This window comes from Neopelma chrysocephalum, unplaced genomic scaffold (genome assembly GCF_003984885.1).
Source record: "Neopelma chrysocephalum unplaced genomic scaffold, ASM398488v2 Primary Assembly neopelma1_97102, whole genome shotgun sequence".
Classification (NCBI taxonomy): Eukaryota; Metazoa; Chordata; class Aves; order Passeriformes; family Pipridae; genus Neopelma; species Neopelma chrysocephalum.
In genome coordinates, this window is record NW_020925744.1 from 1,670,068 (window position 1) to 1,689,899 (window position 19,832).

The window sequence follows — 19,832 nt, forward strand, 5'->3', positions numbered from 1 at the left end:
TCCGCGGGGCCCCGCGGCGGGCGGGCGGCGGGCTGGGGGCCGGCCGGGACCGCGGCTGTCCCCGGGGAAGGATGGGCTGCTCCGGGCGCGGGGGGCGATGGGGCCGAGGGAGGGGGCGCGGGCGCCGGCGCGGCTCTGCCTGGCAGCGGCTACGCCGTCAGGTGGCGGCTCCCCCGGCCGTGCCAGCGCCGCCCGCGAAGCCGCACGGCCCCCCCCGCACGGCCCCTCGGCCTGACTCCCTGGGGTGACAGCGAGGAGGGGAACGGGGATGGGGGAGCGCCGGGCTGCGGGAAGGGGGTAGAGGCGGCTTACCTTGCTGAGCACCCCGCAGAGCTCAATGGGCAACCCGAGCTCGGTCTCGGGGTCCTCCTCGGAGCCGGAGGAATTCCAGCTCTGGTTGTCCGACATGGAGCCCGGAGCCGCAGCCACCGCCGAGCTGGGAAAGAGCCGGAGCGGCCCCCGCCCACAGCAGCCTCCTCCTCCTCCTGCCGAAGGGACGGGAGCGCCGGGCTCTACCTGAGCGGGTGCCGCGTCGAGCGCCGCCCGCCCCTGCCAGCGACCGGCCGGCGACCAGGCTCGAAGCCCTAGGCTCCCCTCAGCACGGCCCCGCAGACCCCGCCCGCGGCCAGAGCCACAACACCGGGGCGCTGAGCGGAGGAGGGGCGAGCGCGCGCCCGCTCAGCGCGCCGCCGCCGCCGCCGCCATTTTAGGGGAGGTGGGCGCTCCGAGCCACAACTCACTAGCCCCGCCCCGCCGGCCGCGCCGCGCGGCGCCCCACGGGAGGTGTAGTCCAGCCCCGCGGAGCCGTAAGCGTGGGCACTGCTTCCCCTCGTTGGTGCCGCAGGGCATGCTGGGAGATGTAGTCTCAGCTCTGGCGACGGAGAGCCGCCATCTTGATGTCATCGTTCCTGTGACGGTGTCGGCAGGTCTCGGTTCAGCGCCCCCGGTGAGGGGAACTCTGCTCCCGAGGGTGGCGGTGCTGCTCGGGGCGATGTTTGCTTTGTCTCTTCCTTTATCCTTTGCTTTATCTTTAGCGAGGCGAAGCGTCTCTCCGGCTCTGCTTGCTTTCTAGGGTGAGGAGATATATGTAGCCTCGTCTTCCTCGCCTCGAACTGGCGGGATTCGGGGAGGTGAGGGGGTGTGAACTTCAAACTTTTCCCTAATCAAAGATGGTGGAGGCGGAGGGAAGGGGTGGGAAGTGCTACTGGCTCCGGTGAAACGTGACGGGAGGGCGGGTCTGTCCCGGTTCCGCTTCCCCGGTAATGCCCCTCGGCGTGGGATGGGCAGAGCTGGTACTCTGATGGGTCGGCGTTCGGCACCAGCTGCGAGGTACTGCGGGTGTCCTGACATCCATTTATCAAACTGGTTTCGCAGTTGAGGGAACAAAACGGTGATTTCTTTCTTCAGACTTAAGTCTGACACACATAAATATTCGTCCATATTTATGGATAGAGGAATATTTGTAGAGAGGGGTAAAAAACCCAACCCCACCGTTGAACCTGTCACTTCAAGAATTATGGGCAGGTGTAGTGGTTTGGGAAGAACTTACGGTTCGTACTAACTCATCTCCTTTCTCGTGATTTCTTGGGCGGAGGGGAAGTGCATTAAATATGCTGGTTGAGGAAATTTCAGTTTTGGAATTTATACTTCTGATTGTATCGCAAGAACAATGCTGTAGTATTCTTTTCTCTGTCTTCATCCTTATGACAAGTCCTTGTGAATTTTTCCCATGTTAGGTGGTTTGGAAGTTTCTGTGAGGATTTAATTTTTTTTTTAAAGAGCATTTATATGCATTTATGTGCATTTATATGCATTCTCAATATGTAGAGGCTAAAAGTTAAATAATATTCATGTCTGTGTTATACCTTTATCTCAAGTATAAAGATATTTACAATAAATGCAGCCCTGAGTGATTCATGAAGAAGCATCATTGTCCTAAACAATTAGAAATAAAGGACAGCCACAGACATCTTAATATTTGTCTAATCACTGCAATGCACAGAAAAAAACTTTTACAGGAGTCTACTGTGGGTGCTACTTTAGATAATTTTCTAAAACACTGTCAAAAACCTATGTTCTTTGATTAACCATCTGTTTGGAAAGAAACCAAGCCTGACTTTTAATTCTTAGTGTCGGTTGCAAGGTACTGTATATGTCAAGCAAACAGAGTGGTTGGGTTTTGTAAATGTTGGTATGTATGAGAATAATTTATAGTTTTTCTCTGCAGACATTGTTGAAATTAACTGATATCACCTGTAAAGCCAGTTGTGTTAACCTGTTAAACTCTGAATGAGCTTCTTTATCCTGATCCAGAGCAGGAGGAGAAGAGACATGTCTGAGCAAGTCCTTTTAGCAGTGATAGTGATGTGTACATAGCCATTCCCTGTTATGCTTTCAATCTGTGACTTTTCACTTAGTTACAGAAGTAGCTTGCCTTTTTTTTCTTTTCCTCCCCCTCCAGGGCATTAATTGACTCAATTAGGTGTTAAAAAATAAAAATGCCTAGGGAGATATTTTTTCAGGTTGTTCAACAAACATATTCATCCTTTATAGAGAGAATATTTGTTTTGATTATTAACTCTGGCTAGCATTTTATGACCAAACTTTAAATGAAAAAATACTGGATGCTAAAAGGTTTACCTTTTCAGCTTTTCATATAATGCACTGTCTGTGCTAGCTAGTAGATTTTTTTTTACATCTGCCACATAGTCCTAATATGTCTTATTTTTTTCCCACAGTGTCACCAGTTTATGTTCTTCCAAAAGCTGTATTGGGATTGTGAATACCTTGTGTAAATCACCTCTTTTTTCTAATGTTCCAACTGTCTTTTTAAAATATAACATGCTGTCTGTTACTCTTAATGAGATCAGGCCATATCTATATTAGCCAGCATGTGGTGCAGTGGGCGTAGGTTTGTAAAGGAAAGATTTAGTGCTGAGGACTGGTAGTTCTTATAAATGCTTCAAGAGGTTTTTTTTTTTGGACTACAGTACTCTTATCCCATGGAGGGCACATACGTTAACAATTGTCGTGTGGCAGGTGTGCTCTGGAAGCACAGTCTTCTAGTTAAGTATAGTTTGAAAGGAATTTGGTTTGCCTCCCCCAAGACCAATCTGGGATGCAAACTAAAGCATGGGAAATGGAGAAGATCAAACTGATGTGCTGATTCACTCACTCCCCTCTACTCCCTTCTATGCCTTTTCTACTAAACCTTTATTTTGTGTTTCATTGCTGTGTGTATTCTTTCATTGCAAGTCCCCCCATCCTCAGTCTGTACCCTTGTTAGTGTCTTGAGATGGCTAGAAGTTTACAAATTATTGTTTTAAGTGGAAATAGTCATCACCTTTGTCAGAACAGCAGAACAGATATTGTTGTTCTATATTGCTGACACATTACTTATAATACAAAATGGGGGGATGAGTTTGACTTCTAGGGATGTCAGTCATAATAAGCACTGTAAAGTGGGTAACTTTATAAATATCTTCATTTTTTTCTTCTCCCTTTTTATATATCTTTTTTCCACTATCATACCTTCTGGTTTAGGGTGTTTATTGTAAGTTTTTAAAAGTCACCCCTAGTATATGAACACTTCCTAGTATGTTCATGAACATGATCATGTTTGTTCTGAAATTTGAGACTATTTTTCTTAAGAGAATCATTTAAGGAGCTTTGTTATGCAACAGCATATTGCTTAATAGTATGGGCTCAGAAATATTAATGATTCAGAAAATTTCTTCTAAAGCAATTGTGGTCTCTGTGAATCACTGAATTAAGGTTTTTCTTCTTAAGTAAAAAAAATAAAAATAAATAATGTATGAATATGTTGGCACTAAACGCATCTGTAGAAGCCATATTGCAGATAACTAACTACATCACCTATGATGTAATTTTTACTGATGAATGTTGTTATTAAGTGTTCAGTTCCTTCATTATTTTCTTTATGGATTAAACTGCTAAAGCCTTTGTTTTCAGTAATCAGGAAATGCTGGGAAAACTTAGTTAGAAACTTGAGATAAATCTTTCAGTTGAAAAGGTCTTGTAAAATGCGGAACAGAGACAGAAGAAGATACCATGATTCTTCGTCCTTCAGATAAACTTTGACATTTTAAAGACATGAGGGTTTTTTGACAGAGAAACTGAAAGTAGAATTTAGGAAAGAATTGCACTGCATCCTGCCTGCAGAAAATTGATAGGGGATGAGTATTCCACTTGTTTTACTCTTCACATAAGTGAAGAATTATTCAAACAGTTTGATGAATGGAATAAAATACATATTTTGGCATTTAATTTTGGGCATTGTCAGAAGCTATCTCTATCATCTGTTTGCTTGCAGTATGAATTATTTACTTTTCAAAAGGATGGATTTGACTAATTTGCTGTATCTTAATGAGTATAGAAAAGACATAATCCTAAGGCCTCGTTTTGTTCAGGGCTAAGTCTAAATGCTTGTATGGGATCTTTATTTTTGCAAAATGCTGAGCCAGCTGCTACTTAAAAAATAGTGCCATTTTCACTTCCATGAATTATGTTTCAGTTTTCTGTTCCGTATTAATTTTTCATGTACCTTGGCTGATGAGAGTTGTAAAAATATTTACATCTTTATTGGAAGACTCTGTTTTCTGAAAGCCCAGATTTTATTATATATTGAGAGAGAGAGAGTAGTGAAGCAGTAACAGTGTTGAATGCACTAGTAGGGAACCTAGGTTGTTAACACAATGTATATTAAATGCTGACAACACTGTTGTGGAGTTCCTTTTGCCAGTTCCTTTTTTTGGAAATCACTATAGGATTAAAATTGATGGAAGGCTCTTCTCAGGGCTATTCAGAAAGCAGAGCTCTTGTAAATATCAACCCCTCTGTCGCTGAAAGGAAAGGAATTGAGTAGGTAGTTCAGAAGGACAATCTGATGTACTTGCTTGCACATGTCTTTGTTCATGGTTTATCTTGCTGAGGAGAGACCTCAAAGCAACTGATACTTAAATCATTATCAGAGGAACAAGTTTTTACAAGGAAATGAGAGTCAAACTGTTCGCTAAATTTGATCAAGTCAGAGTGTTTCCTTGCCAAATGAATACTCAGAAAAGACAGGTGCACTTCTTTTTGGAAAGTATGCAATATGCATACTTTATATACATATGTATTCTCTCAGGTATATGATGTAAGTCTTGGGGTTGTCCTATGCAGGCTTGGGAGTTGGACTTTGATGATCCCATGGGTCCCGTTCAACTGACGATGTTCTATGATTAATATAATTGTTACTATTTTGGGATAAAATCCTTATCCAAGTAATGGATAAATCAAGCACTATTAAATAAAATGTTCTATAGAGTTTGTAGTGTAACCTTTTAAATATCAGAAATGTTAAAATTATTCTAGTGGGGTTAAATTTTCCTAATTTGTTGAATTTATGTTTGTTATTGTCTTAGAAATTAAAGAAATAAAGCAATTTGTGTGAAACCTATTGTTCAAAGGCCCTGACTATTAGGACATGATTTTCTTTACCAAGGTGGGTTAGATGGGTTTTATTCTTTAATGGTGCATGTGTTGCTTACACAGACTGGATGAAGATACTTCTGTGCAGGAAGTGGCATAAGAAGTGTAGCTTCATGGCCACCAGTTCAATCTAAATTAGCAATTGGAGTAAAACCCACGTATTTTCCAATAAGAATGTTGATTTAGATGAGTTCTGATCTTAGTGGGAAGGTCTCATGTAGTCTCTCATGTATTATAGCGTTGTTTCAGTAGCACTCAGAGGTTTTGTTTTGAGGTGGTTTCCAGCTGCAATCATTTCCAGTGCAAAGGAAGATTGGGAGTGAGAGCTACTCTTGAATCTGTCTCCTCAACTTGTTTGTTCTGCATTTCACTCTTCTGTTCTTTATTCTTCAAGAGCTGTTCAATGCTTGGCAAAAATTAATGAAGCAGATAAATTATTTAATGCTTACTTGTGAAGTAGGGTCTTTGGTACAAGTGAATTTCATTTCTTTCCCAGAATGGATGAAGTCCTAGCTTTGTTAATTGTTTATTGTGCTTTCAGTGCTTTTACAGAACTCCTGTTAACACCTCGACCTTGTCATTGAAATTATGGGTAATATTGATTTTTTTCTGAAGTAGCAGGATTCTGGAAGGTATTCCTTTATTTGTTCTCTACATTTGTACATCAAGTACAAATACAAGCCATTTCCTTCATGCTGGTTCAGTCAACTGTTCAAAAATATGCTCAATTTGAATGAACGTAGAGGCACATGAAATTGAATTGTTGCTCTGAATTTATTGCTGTTTCAGTCTCTTGATACTTTCAAAATACAATCAAAAATTGATACAAATATGTAGCCCTGTCTGGCTAGTACAGTTGAGTTCTGTGCCTGCTTCTAGAACAGCTTGGTTGGGATTTTATTAGTGATCTTTTTCCACTTGTAAGCATCCTAAGTTACTAATAAATGTTTCTGCTCAGTAGTGGTGTTCTGTGATTCCTCTCCACATTTTTTCCCCCTTGTTTTACATTAATGCTGGCGCTCACTGCCAAAGTCTTTCTCTGTACCTTCCTGTAGCAATTGGAAAGTTACCTCATCCATCCTACTTCCTCTCATTCCCAAATCACAGGAAAAATAGGACAGTATTTTACTGTAGACTGCTTTCACAGACTTCTCTAGTTTCACATCTGCTTACTCAGCTTGATGCTTAAAGAGATGTGGTGTGTTCTACCAGAGGAAACAGCTCAGTCTTGCAACAACTTCTTGAAGGACAGCATGGCAAAAATTTGTCACTCTGCCTAGACTGAGTTAGTGTTTCATTAGACTCTAAACCTTTACCCGCTTTTTCCAAGTTATTTTAGCAAAACAAATTTATAACATTGTGTCATCATAAATTAAATGTTTTCTCTAGATTAATTGAAATTGTTACTACTTGTCCTCACCAGTGTCCACACTGACATTTTGTTCACATTTTGCATAGTTTCAAGTTGTGGCGCTTCTGTATTACCTTTAGATATTTCCATTTTCAGTTTGTCTATGGCAGATGACCACTGGTTTTTATCTGTCAGTACTGTATCTGTTGTTTTATTGTAGCTATTGTGATTCACTTCAATATGTTAAATATTTTATGTATTTTTTTCAGACCTGTTAATCTGAAACCAAGGTAATATTCATGTTGTATTCATGTTAAGCAGATGGAAATTTTATCAGTTGTTATTCATGTTTTCTCTTCCATACACCTTTAATCTTGGCTGGAGAACTAATGTCATGTCCTGAAATAAATATTTCTTCTTAATTTCAACTAAGGTACTATTTGATATTTGGACATTTGCTCATCTAGTACTAGCAATGTATTTTGTTGCAAAACAAAAAGCTAAAAAGATTAAATACATCAGAGACCACCATTTATGAGACTTTTTAAAGACAATTATTTTTTTCCATCACTGGTAATATCATGGTTTTGTTTTATTGTTGAATACGTAACAACATGCTAGAGAAGACTTTTGACTGACATAAATAAGTGTTTAAAGCTTCTGCTGTAAAACTGGGCCTTTATGAGCGATCTGAATGAGAAAGGGGAAAAATTTGTGTATATTAGGATAATAAGGAAGAGCTGAAACACTTTGCAAAGACTGGAACAGGAAATGGAAGCAATCTTGTGTTCATTCTAGCTTCTTGAAGGGAAGGAGTGATAAAAGAACGAGGAGGAATAGTGGAGGCACATTTACCTTGAAGAAAGTATTTATGGGGAATTGTGCCTGTTGCTTACAGAGATTGCCAGTAACAATGAAATTGTTGGGAACTAACTGATACGGGTGTGCTTATGAACATGAGCTGAAACTTAAAATGGTGTGTGGGATGCAGTGGTTTTTCCTTTGATTGAAGTCTAGCAAACTGCTCTGGTAAATGTGAATCTAACTGTAAGAGATTGCCCTACTGCAAGTGAAAAATTTATGAAAATATTCAGCATCGTGGTATTTGACAGATACACATCAGAGCTATGAAGCTGCTCCTATTCCCAGAAGCTGTTATAGAAGCTCAAGTGCTACTAAAGGGTCAGGAAAAGAGTTCTGGTCTCTACATCAACTTCTGTTCTTTGAAATCCAACACACTGGAGATAAACACAGCATTACATACCTGATCTTGCATTTTCAGAAGACATCAGAGATAACAATCTGAATTAATAGTATATGACTAAAATTTGGATATTTTTGTTGAAACCTTTTCGTAAATATGGCTTTCTTTAATATCTTGACTTCAGTTGTCTAGTATGTTTCCGTAGAAGATCTTCAGGAAAATATGAACAATAATTTTTAAGTCATCGATGTGGTTCTTTAGTAGCAAAAATTATTTTCTAAACACAAAAATACATAATGGCCTTCTTAAGTTTGGTTGCTCATGAGGCCCACTGAAGTCCTGGAGTGGAAAAGTGGCATTTAAAGAAAAAAGTCACACTCTTAGATTTGTGTAATTTGTGGTTATTTAATAGAGCTGCTGTGTTTGCCTGAAAAGGTGTGGCTTCTCCAAATGGGGGGGGCTCCGGTCACAGGGAGCAGCTTGAAGAGGAAATTGAGGGGTCAGTGTCCTTTCTGCATGACAGAAAAACTGAAATGGATTATGAGTCAGTGCCTTGGGGTAGAAAGAAATTATTTCTGTATGCTTTTCCAGTAATAAATACATTCTAAGTTCATTATACCATTATCACACTTGGATATTTTATCAGGGCCTGTTGTGATATGGCAAGAAGAAATAGTTTTAAATTGAGGAGGATTGGTTTAGATTAGATACAAGAAGAGTGGATTTTTTGCAGTGAGGATGGTGAAACACTCTGGAACGGGTTGTCCAGAGAGGTGGTGGATGCCCTATGCTTGGAAACGTTCAGTGTCACATTGGACGGGGCTTTGAGCACTCGATCTGGTTGAAAATGTCCCTGCTTGTTGCAGGGGGTTGGACTTGATGACCTCTAAAAGGTCCCTTCCAACTCAAACTGTTCTATGATTCTGCTTGTTTGAATCTGCTGAAAACAAGACCACGGGTTCATTCAATAGAAGATGAAATTCACTTTCTTTATTTTTTTGAGATCAAATTAAAAACTAGACAATTTTCCATATAATTAAAGCCTATTGAGGGATTCAGCTATTTACTTTCGTAAAGAACAAGGGAAGGTGTCAGGAGTACCTGCATGTATGAGAAATTGCTGATAGTAGTAAAGTAGTAAAGGCTTGGTAAGTTCTACCAGTTGGATACTATGGCTCTCACATTAATGGAAAAAAAAAGAATATATGACTTTTACCCTGAATTAAACAATAGGGTTTTATTCAAAACTTATAACTTAAGCCATCTGTTTCTAAATGATGAGCTTTAACACAAACGAGAGTTTTGAATTTGAGCTAAAAATTACTGGGAAAGATTCTATGGCTTTTCTCAAGCATGAATGAGGACTAAATGAGCAGTGGCCTTCTGTAATTTAAAAATAATTCAGCTTCTTTTCTTTTAACATAATAATCTAGTGAATAGTATTTTGTGCTTAAAACAGTGTTGTTTCATCTGATAGGCATAAATATCATGTGCCTATGTAAGGTGTACTAGTCTTTACCTGAAGTTGGTGGTGCTCCATTGTTTCTGTTAGGAAGCTTTTAAAAGACTATGTTTATAAGTTAATAAAAGAATAGAGGCTTACTGTTCTCCAGACATTCATAGAGTTGCTTTATGGTGGTGAGTGTGGGAGGTCTCATGTGGCCACTTTGGAGGAATACAGGTCTTCATATTTGTGATAAGTGTGTTGTTTTCTGAATAAGTATAAAATGCTTATTCAATACATTAAGCAAATGAATTCCAAAATTTATTTTTTTTTACTGTTTGGTTGGAACATAAATATTTGATGCAAAATCTTTTTTTTTTTAGATATTAAGTCTTAAAACAGGTACTTGTTTTCACGAAGTACAATGGACGATATGAAAAAAGTTGCTAACAGCTCTTGCAATGATGGATTTCTATTTAGAATGGGCCTTAATGATAACAAAGCTGGAATGCAAGGTTTGGATAAAGAGAAAATCAATAAAATCATCATGGAAGCTACCAAGGTTGGTTTGATTACGTTTTTTGTATATTTTATCTGTGGTCCAGAATCATAAGGCCCTCTTCCTTCCCCAGATTTTATCCCTCGCATCTGTATATAAAGGGCATCTTCTTAGGAGAAAGGCATGCATTGGGAAGAGGGGGAGGGACTGTAGCTTAGTGTCACATAGGGTATGGAGGAATACAATTGAGTATGTCCTTAAGTGCATCTTTTTTGTCCAAAGCAGTACCTACAGTACCTACAGTACCTACATGTCACAGCATTTTGCAGAGGTAGTTGTGAAGGTTGCAGCTTCCTTAGGCCTCTTGTTTTGCCTTTTTCTGTTCCTTTTGTCCACCCCATCATTAATTAGCCAAGCAGATTTACTTCTATTGGTCACCTTCCTGGAACTGACGAATTTGATGTAATTAGGTTTTTCTGGTATTTTCAGTAGAATTTCTTGGTGTTCATTGCCTATCTTCTTGATTGTCTTCTCAGTATTCAAGAGAAGTGGCCAGTAGTGTGCAACTTTGTACCAAAGATCCACAGAGAACCCCACAAATCTACAAAACATTGAAATATTAGCCCTCTTAGTTGTTCTTAAGAGTTCACATAGGACAATATAGCGATAACACTTTATTTGATCAACTCTGGGTTTTCTTCCCCTTGATCAAGTGTATATTTCATTGGGTGTCACTATGGCTCTAAAGTAAGTGTTTGATGTTTTGCTCATGAAGTGTGTGTTGACTACTATTGCTCTGTGGCAGACTGCAGGGGCAGGGCAGAGGGAAAAGTAAACATGCTGCAAACAGCTCTTATTTCGCAAACTTTTTTTGAAATTGCGTGTGCAATTTCACATTGATCATACTTTATATGCTATCAAGCTCCATTTTAATTAGATGTTTCTTGTACTTATTCTATTTGCTCTTTCTTGAAAACAGTGCTTTGTCAGACATATCCCAAATAATGATATTTGCGTAAATGATTTCAATAGCGAAGTTACTGTTTAATTTCCTGGTGTGAAATAGAGTGAACTGTAAAACAAGCTTTTAAAACTGACTTACAGGCATGTGTCCATTAGAGTACATTTCTGTCCAAACAAAGCAAGAGAGTATGAGTACCAGATACACCTCAAGAAATCTGAAAAGAAGCATTGATTCTTTTTATTAAGCTTTTCTATAATCTTCAAAATTACACCTACAAGCACTACCCACAACTGTATTAGAGCAAGATTTTATGGCATTTCAACTTTGAAGTACCACAAGAGAAGTAAAAAAAGCCCACAGCTTAATAATAATCTTAAGTATTGGGTTGCTTCCCACACCTACATTTTGGTACTTATTTCTTTCAATGACCCTCAACAAGTCATGTTTGATTGCTGAGGGAGAAAAGATAAAATGCATGTCTGATATTCAAAGAAAACACACCCAAATTTCTTCTAATCAGAGATTTCTTCTAAACAGTGAGACATGACACTACAGTCCTACCATTCATCTTTTTTATCATTATTATAAAAGCAGATATTTTTGCTTTTTATATAAATGCCTGATTCTTACTTGACTGAATTCTTGTGGCTGAATTCTTGGTATCACTGACAGTTTGGTAGTCAGACACTTTAAGCTAAAAATTTGTCCACTTTTGCAGATTTTACCAAATAGCTCAATAAAAGATATTACCTTTTCCTGCAAATGTTATTTCTCTTGTAAGCTAAGAAGATTTTGCAAGAAAAATATTTTTTCCTCATTTTGAATTTTCCTCTTTTCTATTTCATTGTACGCTCTCTTTCTTTGTTATGAGTCAGGAAGGGAAGTCACATTATACATTTTGTACATGATTGTTGTCTTTTTATGTCTTCATTTCATCTCCTTTTATTTGTGCCTTTTGAAGGAGCAATTACGTACTTGAGAGCAGCAGGACTTTTTTATAACCATTTGGTTTTGATCATCCTTTTCCAAATAGATTCTAATTCTGTAATGTCCTTCAAGATTAAAAGGTCAACAGAATACTCAACGTAACAAGTGGATTTGACTTACACAATGTTATTTTGTATTTCCATATATATTAAACTATATGGAAATCTGGCAAAATGCTTAAATAAATTTTTATTAGAGTTTTATACTCCATACCTTGGAGGTATTGCAAAGAATAGTTTGACTTTTATCTACTCTTTTTGAATTTTTGTTGGCAAGTGTTAGAATGAGTAAACATACAAAGTTCTCTAAATATGTCCCTTATACTCATTTAAGTATAGGGGCTCTGAGAAGGAGAAATATATTTGTGTCATTTGGAGCGAGAGATGGAAAGAACCAGTGATCTCTTTTCTGTATCATTTATATGAAAAAATCCAAAGAATGCATTAGAAACCATGACTGTGTTTTATGTTTTCTGTGTTTAAAGATCAGATGTGGTTGCTTAAAGGAGAAGACAAATAGAAGCCTTAGTGTTTTTGTGATTTTTCTTTCAGGGTTCTAGATTTTATGAAAATGAACTTAAAAAAGATCAGCAAGTTAACCAACGAATTGAAAAAATGATGCAGCTAAAAGAGAAAATTACAACACAACAGCTCTTGAAAGCACAGCTACAGGTACTAATCTTGTAGAGGTTTTTTGGAGTAAATGTCAAATCATAAACATTTTGGTGTGTTCTAGTTTATTGCATTAAGTTCTGGTGGCAGGCACAGTGTTAGCTACTGTTTGATGTTAGACATTCAAGTAAAAGTGCACAATGTTTTGATGATGTCATCTTAATAAAAATTCGCTAGAGGAATAGATTGCAAAATCTCTCCAAAATGTTCTCTTAAATGAGTAAAATGAAGCAAAGTAATTCCTTTTCTTCTGTCTGATAGTTTAAAGTAATTTATGTAAAGATTTGTTAAATACTTTGTTAATAAGTATCATATCAGTCTTGAGTTTTAGAATATATGTATGTTTGTGTTCAGTGGCCTCTGATGGAATGAGGGAGATTACAGTTTGGAATACAGAATTACTGACTTCCTCATAGAGTTTTCTATGTTGTACACCACATGCTGTGAATTCTTAATTCTTGCATTACTCTAGAAAAGTAGTTTTTTTTTTTTGGTTTTTAGATTAGGAGCTGAAGCACATGAAGATTAGACACATCCATTAATTTTCAATGCCATTGTGAGGATTATAGGTTGAGCTTTTTATGGTGTACAGCCTTTTTTGTTCATTACAGATTTGCAAATCACTTCTGTACATGAGATGCCAGTGTCTCAAATTTGTGCTCAGAAAAGCTTGCAATTCTGAGTACCTCAGAAGTCTCTATGCCATGATGGTTTTTAGTGAATCTTTAACATAGATCAGTTATGACTCTGCTTTTTTTAGTTAACTGAGATAGCTTTTTAGTCACTTAATTACAGAAAAAAATACTTTCATTTCCATCCTACCTTCACCACAGAACTATTTATTTTAAAGAGAATAATCTTTCTGATAAAATAAATTACATGAATGACATGAATCTTATATATAATATTAATGTATAGTTATGTCATTAAAGAATATGTAGTGCACATAGTGGAAGCCAATGAATTTGTATTGCTTTGTCTACCTTCCTGTTGGCCTTTTCTGAACTTGGTTCTTTGATCTTTTAATATAATGTTATATTCTTTTAATATTTCTTATGAAAACTGGTTTCTATAGAAAAAAAAGAAACTTAAAGAGAGAAATTCTCTCATATCGGTCTTACTGGGGCCCAAGTTTGAAACTCTGTGTTTAATTTGTCTAAACCAGTTTTCTCAGCCTCAGAGAGCATACTGTACTCTTCTGTATGGAGTAGCCTAGTTTAAGGACCCATTGTAGCCTTTTATCCCTCAAATCAAGTTGGAACAAAACAAAGAAAATACTTTGTAAATCATTAATCAGCAATTTAATTAGAACATTCCAAGCTCACTTGTCTTGGTTCAAGAGTCTTGAGCTTGAAAGATGTTTTTTTTCGGGTAAGGTTTTTATGTTTTTTTTATTAGGCAGCTCTGTTGACAGAAGGAAAAAAAAAAAGTCTTCAAGTGACCATGAAAACTGCATGTGAACATTCCTTTCGAGGACCATAAATGCATTGCAGTCAGTCCAGGGACATTTCTGTAATGGTACCTTAATGTCATGAGTTTGTGTGTGTTCTTGTGTCTGCAAGCAAATTGAAACTTTGGTTCCTTTTTGTTAATTCCATTTCTTGAGCTCTATTACGCCTATCATTTAATTTTTTACTAGCAGTGTCAGCCTTTTGTTGTGTAAATCAAGGTTACCATAATCATTAATGTGGTTAGATAATCATATTTTAATAGCTCTTTCTTTTTTTTTCCTGTGTTTCTGTTGCTTATAGAGTGATATGTGATGCTGCCAAATCAGTAGACCTTAAAAATCTCCTGTCAAATAATTCACTCATACTTTCTCATGACACGCACAGTTCATATCTAATTCATAGCTGAACACTATTTCAGGAACAAGCACATGATCTGCATGACTTTTGATAAAAAAGTGCAAGCAAATTAAGCACAATTAATGTATTTCATAGAGCTGTCTGTGTCTTGGCCTCTGCCTCACGTTGCCATGGAGCTGATAAAGCAGTACTGCTCACAGTCTACTAGTAGAGATCCATCTTTACCATTTGGAGTGAAACACACTTTGTGTATAGGCTTTTCTTTAAAAACCTTGTAATTTTCCTGGCAATCTAGCCTCATATGAAATGAAATCCTGTAAAAAATATTGAGGAATTTTATTGAGGGATTGAGAGTAGCTTACTTAGCCATAAATGAACCTCTTTGTTTGAGACCTTATCTCTGACAAGACAAGATGTTTGTGTCCTGTGAGCTGCTGGTCTTCACCTTTCTAGGCAAACTTTTTGAAGTGTGATAGCTTTATTTAGGAGTGTTGGAAATTCTGTAATAGCATGTTTTCATTTTTTTTAAAAATAACCTGTGTCGCTAAAATGAAGTACTTCAACTGAAGCTGCATATTGAACGGTCTTAAGAAGTTTCTGTCTGAATCAGCTACATCATCTGTTTTTTTCCACATGTGGGATTTTGTTGTTTGTTGGGTGGTCTTTTGTGCTACTTTTGGGTGGCATGGACTTAATTTTCTTCACAGTTGCTGGCATGGGGCAGTATTTTGGATTTGTGTTGAAAACAGTGCTGATAACACAGAGATGCTTTGCTATTGCTGAACAGCACTTCCACAGCCAAGACCTTTTCTGCTCCTCGCCCCACCCCACCAATGGGGAGGCTGGGAGTGCACAAGGATTTGGGAGGGAACATAGCTCAGACAGTGTCCCTGACTGACCACAGCAATATTTGAGACCATATGGTGTCATGCTCAGCATATGAAGTGGGGGGGGGGGAGAAGAAATGGGGGATTTTTGCAGTTACAGCATTTGTCTGCTCAAGTAACTGTTACATATGATGAAACCTGGTTTTCCTGGAGGTGGCTGAACACCGGCCTGCCCATGGAAAGCAGTGAATGAATTCCTTATTTAGATTTGCTTGTGTACATAGCTTTTTGTTTATGTGATAAATTGTCTTTATTTCAATCCATGAGTTTTCTTGCTTTTACTCTTCTGACTCTCCTTCATTCCACTGTGAGGGTGTGGCTGCATGAACTTGGTTGCCAACTGAGGCTAGATGACAACAATTGTTTTTTTCATTGAGTTTTTGGGTGGTTTTTGTACCAATTGCTGCAGCAGTGTTCTCGCTGGGAGCAAGTTTCATCAGAAACTTCCTTGTTTGGTTTTTTTGATGCCGGTTTGGTGGTGATTGGGTTTGTTAGTTTTTTTCCATTAACTATATACAAGGTGCATATACTGCTGCACTTCTGCCAGGTTAGTTTTTCAATTATTGGTTTCTTCTGTTCAGGTGGACAAACTTGTGGTAGAACTGGAACAGAGCCGTAACCTTAGCAGTACAATTGTACACATTGACATGGATGCCTTCTATGCAGCTGTGGAAATGAGAGACAATCCAGAGCTGAAGGAAAAGCCTATAGCAGTGGGATCAATGAGTATGTTGGTAAGGCCATATGTTAAACTACAGAAATTGATTACATAAATCTTAAGCCTAATAAACTATAACAATAATAACATAGTATAATGACACTATTATATAGAAAGTGTGGAAAACCCAAAACCAGTAGAAAAATCAAGTGTTCTTAGACTTGACCATGTAAGCTGGATTTTATTTTGCAGTAAAAAGTGTACTAATGAAAATTTAAAGTATGTAAACAGTCTGAAAGGCAGGAGGGGGGAGGGGCAAGTGCATGGAAACTCTTAGCCTTGTCAGTCTTTTCTGTGTGAAGATATGTGATTAGAATGTGGTTCTTTAATAGTAAACTTTAAGAAGAATCTGATTACTGAACAGTAAACTTATTTATTCTCTCCTAAGTCCACCTCAAATTACCATGCTAGAAGATTCGGTGTGCGTGCAGCCATGCCGGGATTTATTGCTAAAAAGCTATGTCCACATCTAACTATAGTACCACTAAACTTTGAAAAATATGGCAAAGTGAGTAAAGAGGTAAGTCTGAAAGTGTTCTCTAACCAAAAGTCAGTGTACTTGGTTTTAGACTTTATCCATAATATCAGTTCTAGATAATACGAAAAGTGATAGCTTAAATATTAAACTCTTCAGTGATGTGGCTTAAAATATAAGTTAAACAAAACATTGGTGCTTTTGGGCAAGGGGATGAAAGAGCATTACATTCACCCATCTTGCTGTTTTTCTAAAGTTAGTAGTGCTGCTGATAGAGGTTTTGAAAACCTCTGTGTAGTGGTAGCACTTGAGCCTTATTATTCTTAGAAGTTCAAAACCACGAAGCGTGATCTAATTATTAGGAAGTTGCAAGTACATAGGAAACATGGAGATAATAATTTCATAAAATGCATAATCATAATTTTGAATACTAATTACTGGAGAGAGAAAAGCAAAGAACATTAGTGAGTTCTAAATGCAGATTTTTTTTTAAAGAAGGGACTTGATACAAAGAGCAGAAGAAATAGGGGAAAAAAGAAATCATATTTTGCCTTAGTGGCAGTAGTTTACCTACTGTCAGAGGAAGTAGTTGGGTTACCCAAAAGCCTGGTTAAAAAAAAAAAAAAAGGAAAAAAGATCTTTTGTATGTTTTGAATGAAACCAGTGCATGACACAAGTCTCCTGACTTCCATAAAATTATGGAAACTTAGTCATTGATTTTTATGAAGCCTCAGTTTTTTCACATACAAAAAGTAAGGTTGATCTTACTTGATTTTTTTCACTTCTGTAAAAGAAAGCATATATAAACATGAGTATTTGAACTTGGTAAGGATCTTGGATTTCATGTTATGTATTTCATTTGTTGTTTGATAGGGTAAAGTATTAAACTTTTTAAAATTTCTCCTAAGTCCACCTGAAATTACCATACTAGAAGATTCGGTGGGTGTGCAGCCATGCCTGGATTTATTGCTAAAAAGCTAAGTCCACATCTAACTATAGTACCACTAAACTTTGATTTGGATTTTCACTTACGTTTTTCTCTTGGGATTTGGATTGAAAATATTTAAATATATTTCATTTTGTCATTTAAAGTCCAGTAGTGAATCCTATCTTTTTTCAGTTTCAGAAAGATGAAGTGCATGTGAACAAATGTTGCGATACCTAAGAATTTGATCCAAACTGATAGGAAAACACGTGAGGCAGTCAGATTTTCCTCCATGTTTTAAAAAAAAGAGAGAGTAGAGAAGGTAGAGGTTTTATTTTGACCATTTATTTTATTATGTTTCCTTCTAGGAAGATGTACTTATCACTAAAGTTTTCCCGAAAAGTTTTGACTGTGGCATTAACCACTGCTCTAAAATACTGGCTATAACTTTAGTTTTAATGTAATTTAAAACTTAGATGTTTGCAGTTGATTGTGGATTATTTTAACCATTGCATATGTGGTATCTGACAAACAGTGCAGAAAGGTGCATCAGCTCATCTGCTTTGCTGAGTTTCAGGTCCCCAGAGTTTTATTCACATGCTTACTGCAGTGTCTGTGAACCTGGTGGCTCTGGAGTCCTTATGCACTGAGCTTAGTGACTTCTGCAGTAAAATATGCTGCTCCACATCTGTTTAGTTCTCACTGACTACTAATATCTTACTACTTGTGAGAAGCACTACTATAATTTTACAGTATGAAGAAATAATTTGTTCCTTAAGTATCTTTAATATTTATTGGTCATCTTGAAGTTTCAGAGTATATTTGTTCATGTCCTAATTGTGTGTCAAGATCTGCTCTTATAGCAATGAGGCTTTAAACTTTCACTATGTGTTTATCAAGGTTAGAGAAATACTGGCTGAATACGATCCCAACTTTATGCCTATGGGCCTAGATGAAGCCTACCTGAACATAACAGAGCACTTGGAGGAAAGACTGAACTGGCCTGAAGATAGGAGAAGATTCTTTTTTAACACAGAAAGCACTGCAGGAGTAGGTAAGCAAATTACTTTTCGTGTGGTCACCTGACACTGAGAGGACAGGCAGTTTCTTTTAGGGATTCTTGGTAGAATGATGATGGCACTAAATTGTAGTTAGGATTTAAGCTTTATTTTCCTTAACAGGATTTAATTGTTAGCATGGCGTGGAATTTATTATTAGAAGGCAAAGGATTTCTGTAAGGAGAATCAGTGTAGTGCAATCTGTAAGTAGCAAAATAAAGAGTTTATAATATAATACAATCTGGACCATCTGCAGATTGTGTTGGATCATAGCACATGGTTTGATGTATCACTATAACACTCTTAATCTAGACTCGAAAATCATATAGAAGAACACGAGTCCCTCCCTCAGTCCTCGGAGGAAGCAGACAATGGCAGAGGTGTCCCTGGACACTGGGGGGGTCCCATGTCTCTCTGTCCAGCAGCAGCTCTGGTACAAGTTCCCCCTCAGGACCCGTTGCAGGGTATTTTACAGACAGACAGTGTTCCTGGGGCTGCGAATGCTTCCTGGCACTGCAGCCACCAAGATCACCCACAGGGATCACCCACAGCCCCGGCTGGCCCGGAGCAGGGGCGGGCGGGCACAGGGGCGGAGTGATTGGCCTGGTGCCCAGGGACTGTGAGGCCAGGAGGGAGGGGAAGAAGATATCTGGTTTGTCTCCTTGGGGCACAGGACCTTCTGAGCCTGATAACGAGGGGAAAGGGCACAAACACGTTTCCAGAGAAGGGCTCCTCGCCTCGTGAAGTGGCCTCAGTCATGATGACCACGGTACCAGGAGTCGGGAGTGGGGGGTGCCGGTCACACATGCACATAACATAAGCTTCAGATATGCTGCACCCATTGAAAGTGTAAATACATAGGTCCTTGCATATATTCTCTACCTCAGATTTTTAGTTAACAGGTCTACTTTCTCTGTTGCTCACCTGTTAATAAAAGGTATACTGCTAATGATTTGGACTTGGAGGATATTTTTCTTTTAATGTGAGTAAAATGTGTAAAAAGTGGTACTGGGTTTTCTAAACCAAGCTGCATGGTAAAATGGTTGAAGGATGCACTAACTGGAACGTTTATATTATCAGTATTCAGAAATTATCTGAATAGTCATTAAGAGGATTATAAAGGATACACTACTGCAGAAAAGTATTAATAAAATAGAAAGCAATTAACTGGCATGATCTTTACAAAATAAATATCATTGGTGTGTAGTCATGTGCTTCTTCATACTTCTTTGACATCTTTGTTCCTCTGAAACACAAACAAGTGCTTGGAATGTGAAACTATGAGTGTAATGTTTGTAGAGTCAGACAAAGGACTGCTGAATTACTTGTTCTACTATGACTGCAGTCG

At 38.2% G+C, this 19,832-nt stretch overlaps 2 protein-coding genes across 11 annotated transcripts in view; one reads left to right on the plus strand and one right to left on the minus strand.

The window, feature by feature from the left end:
• Positions 1-572, minus strand: part of COL4A3BP (collagen type IV alpha 3 binding protein) — a 76,387-nt gene extending 75,815 nt beyond the window's left edge. For both annotated transcript variants that reach the window (XM_027671403.1, XM_027671402.1), the window contains exon 1: positions 313-572. In XM_027671403.1, coding sequence (XP_027527204.1) covers positions 313-408 — 96 coding nt within the window. In that variant the 5' untranslated portion in view covers positions 409-572. The remainder of the gene's footprint in view (positions 1-312) is intronic.
• Positions 573-848: 276 nt separating this feature from the next.
• Positions 849-19,832, plus strand: part of POLK (DNA polymerase kappa) — a 31,904-nt gene continuing 12,920 nt past the window's right edge. For 3 of the 9 annotated variants that reach the window (XM_027671466.1, XM_027671467.1, XM_027671464.1), the window contains exons 1-6: positions 861-1,130; positions 9,876-10,054; positions 12,494-12,613; positions 15,890-16,042; positions 16,415-16,546; positions 18,327-18,480. In XM_027671466.1, the coding sequence (XP_027527267.1) occupies positions 9,917-10,054; positions 12,494-12,613; positions 15,890-16,042; positions 16,415-16,546; positions 18,327-18,480 (697 nt within the window). In that variant the 5' untranslated portion in view covers positions 861-1,130; positions 9,876-9,916. The other 6 variants (XM_027671459.1, XM_027671465.1, XM_027671462.1 and 3 more) reach the window with 5 other exon arrangements.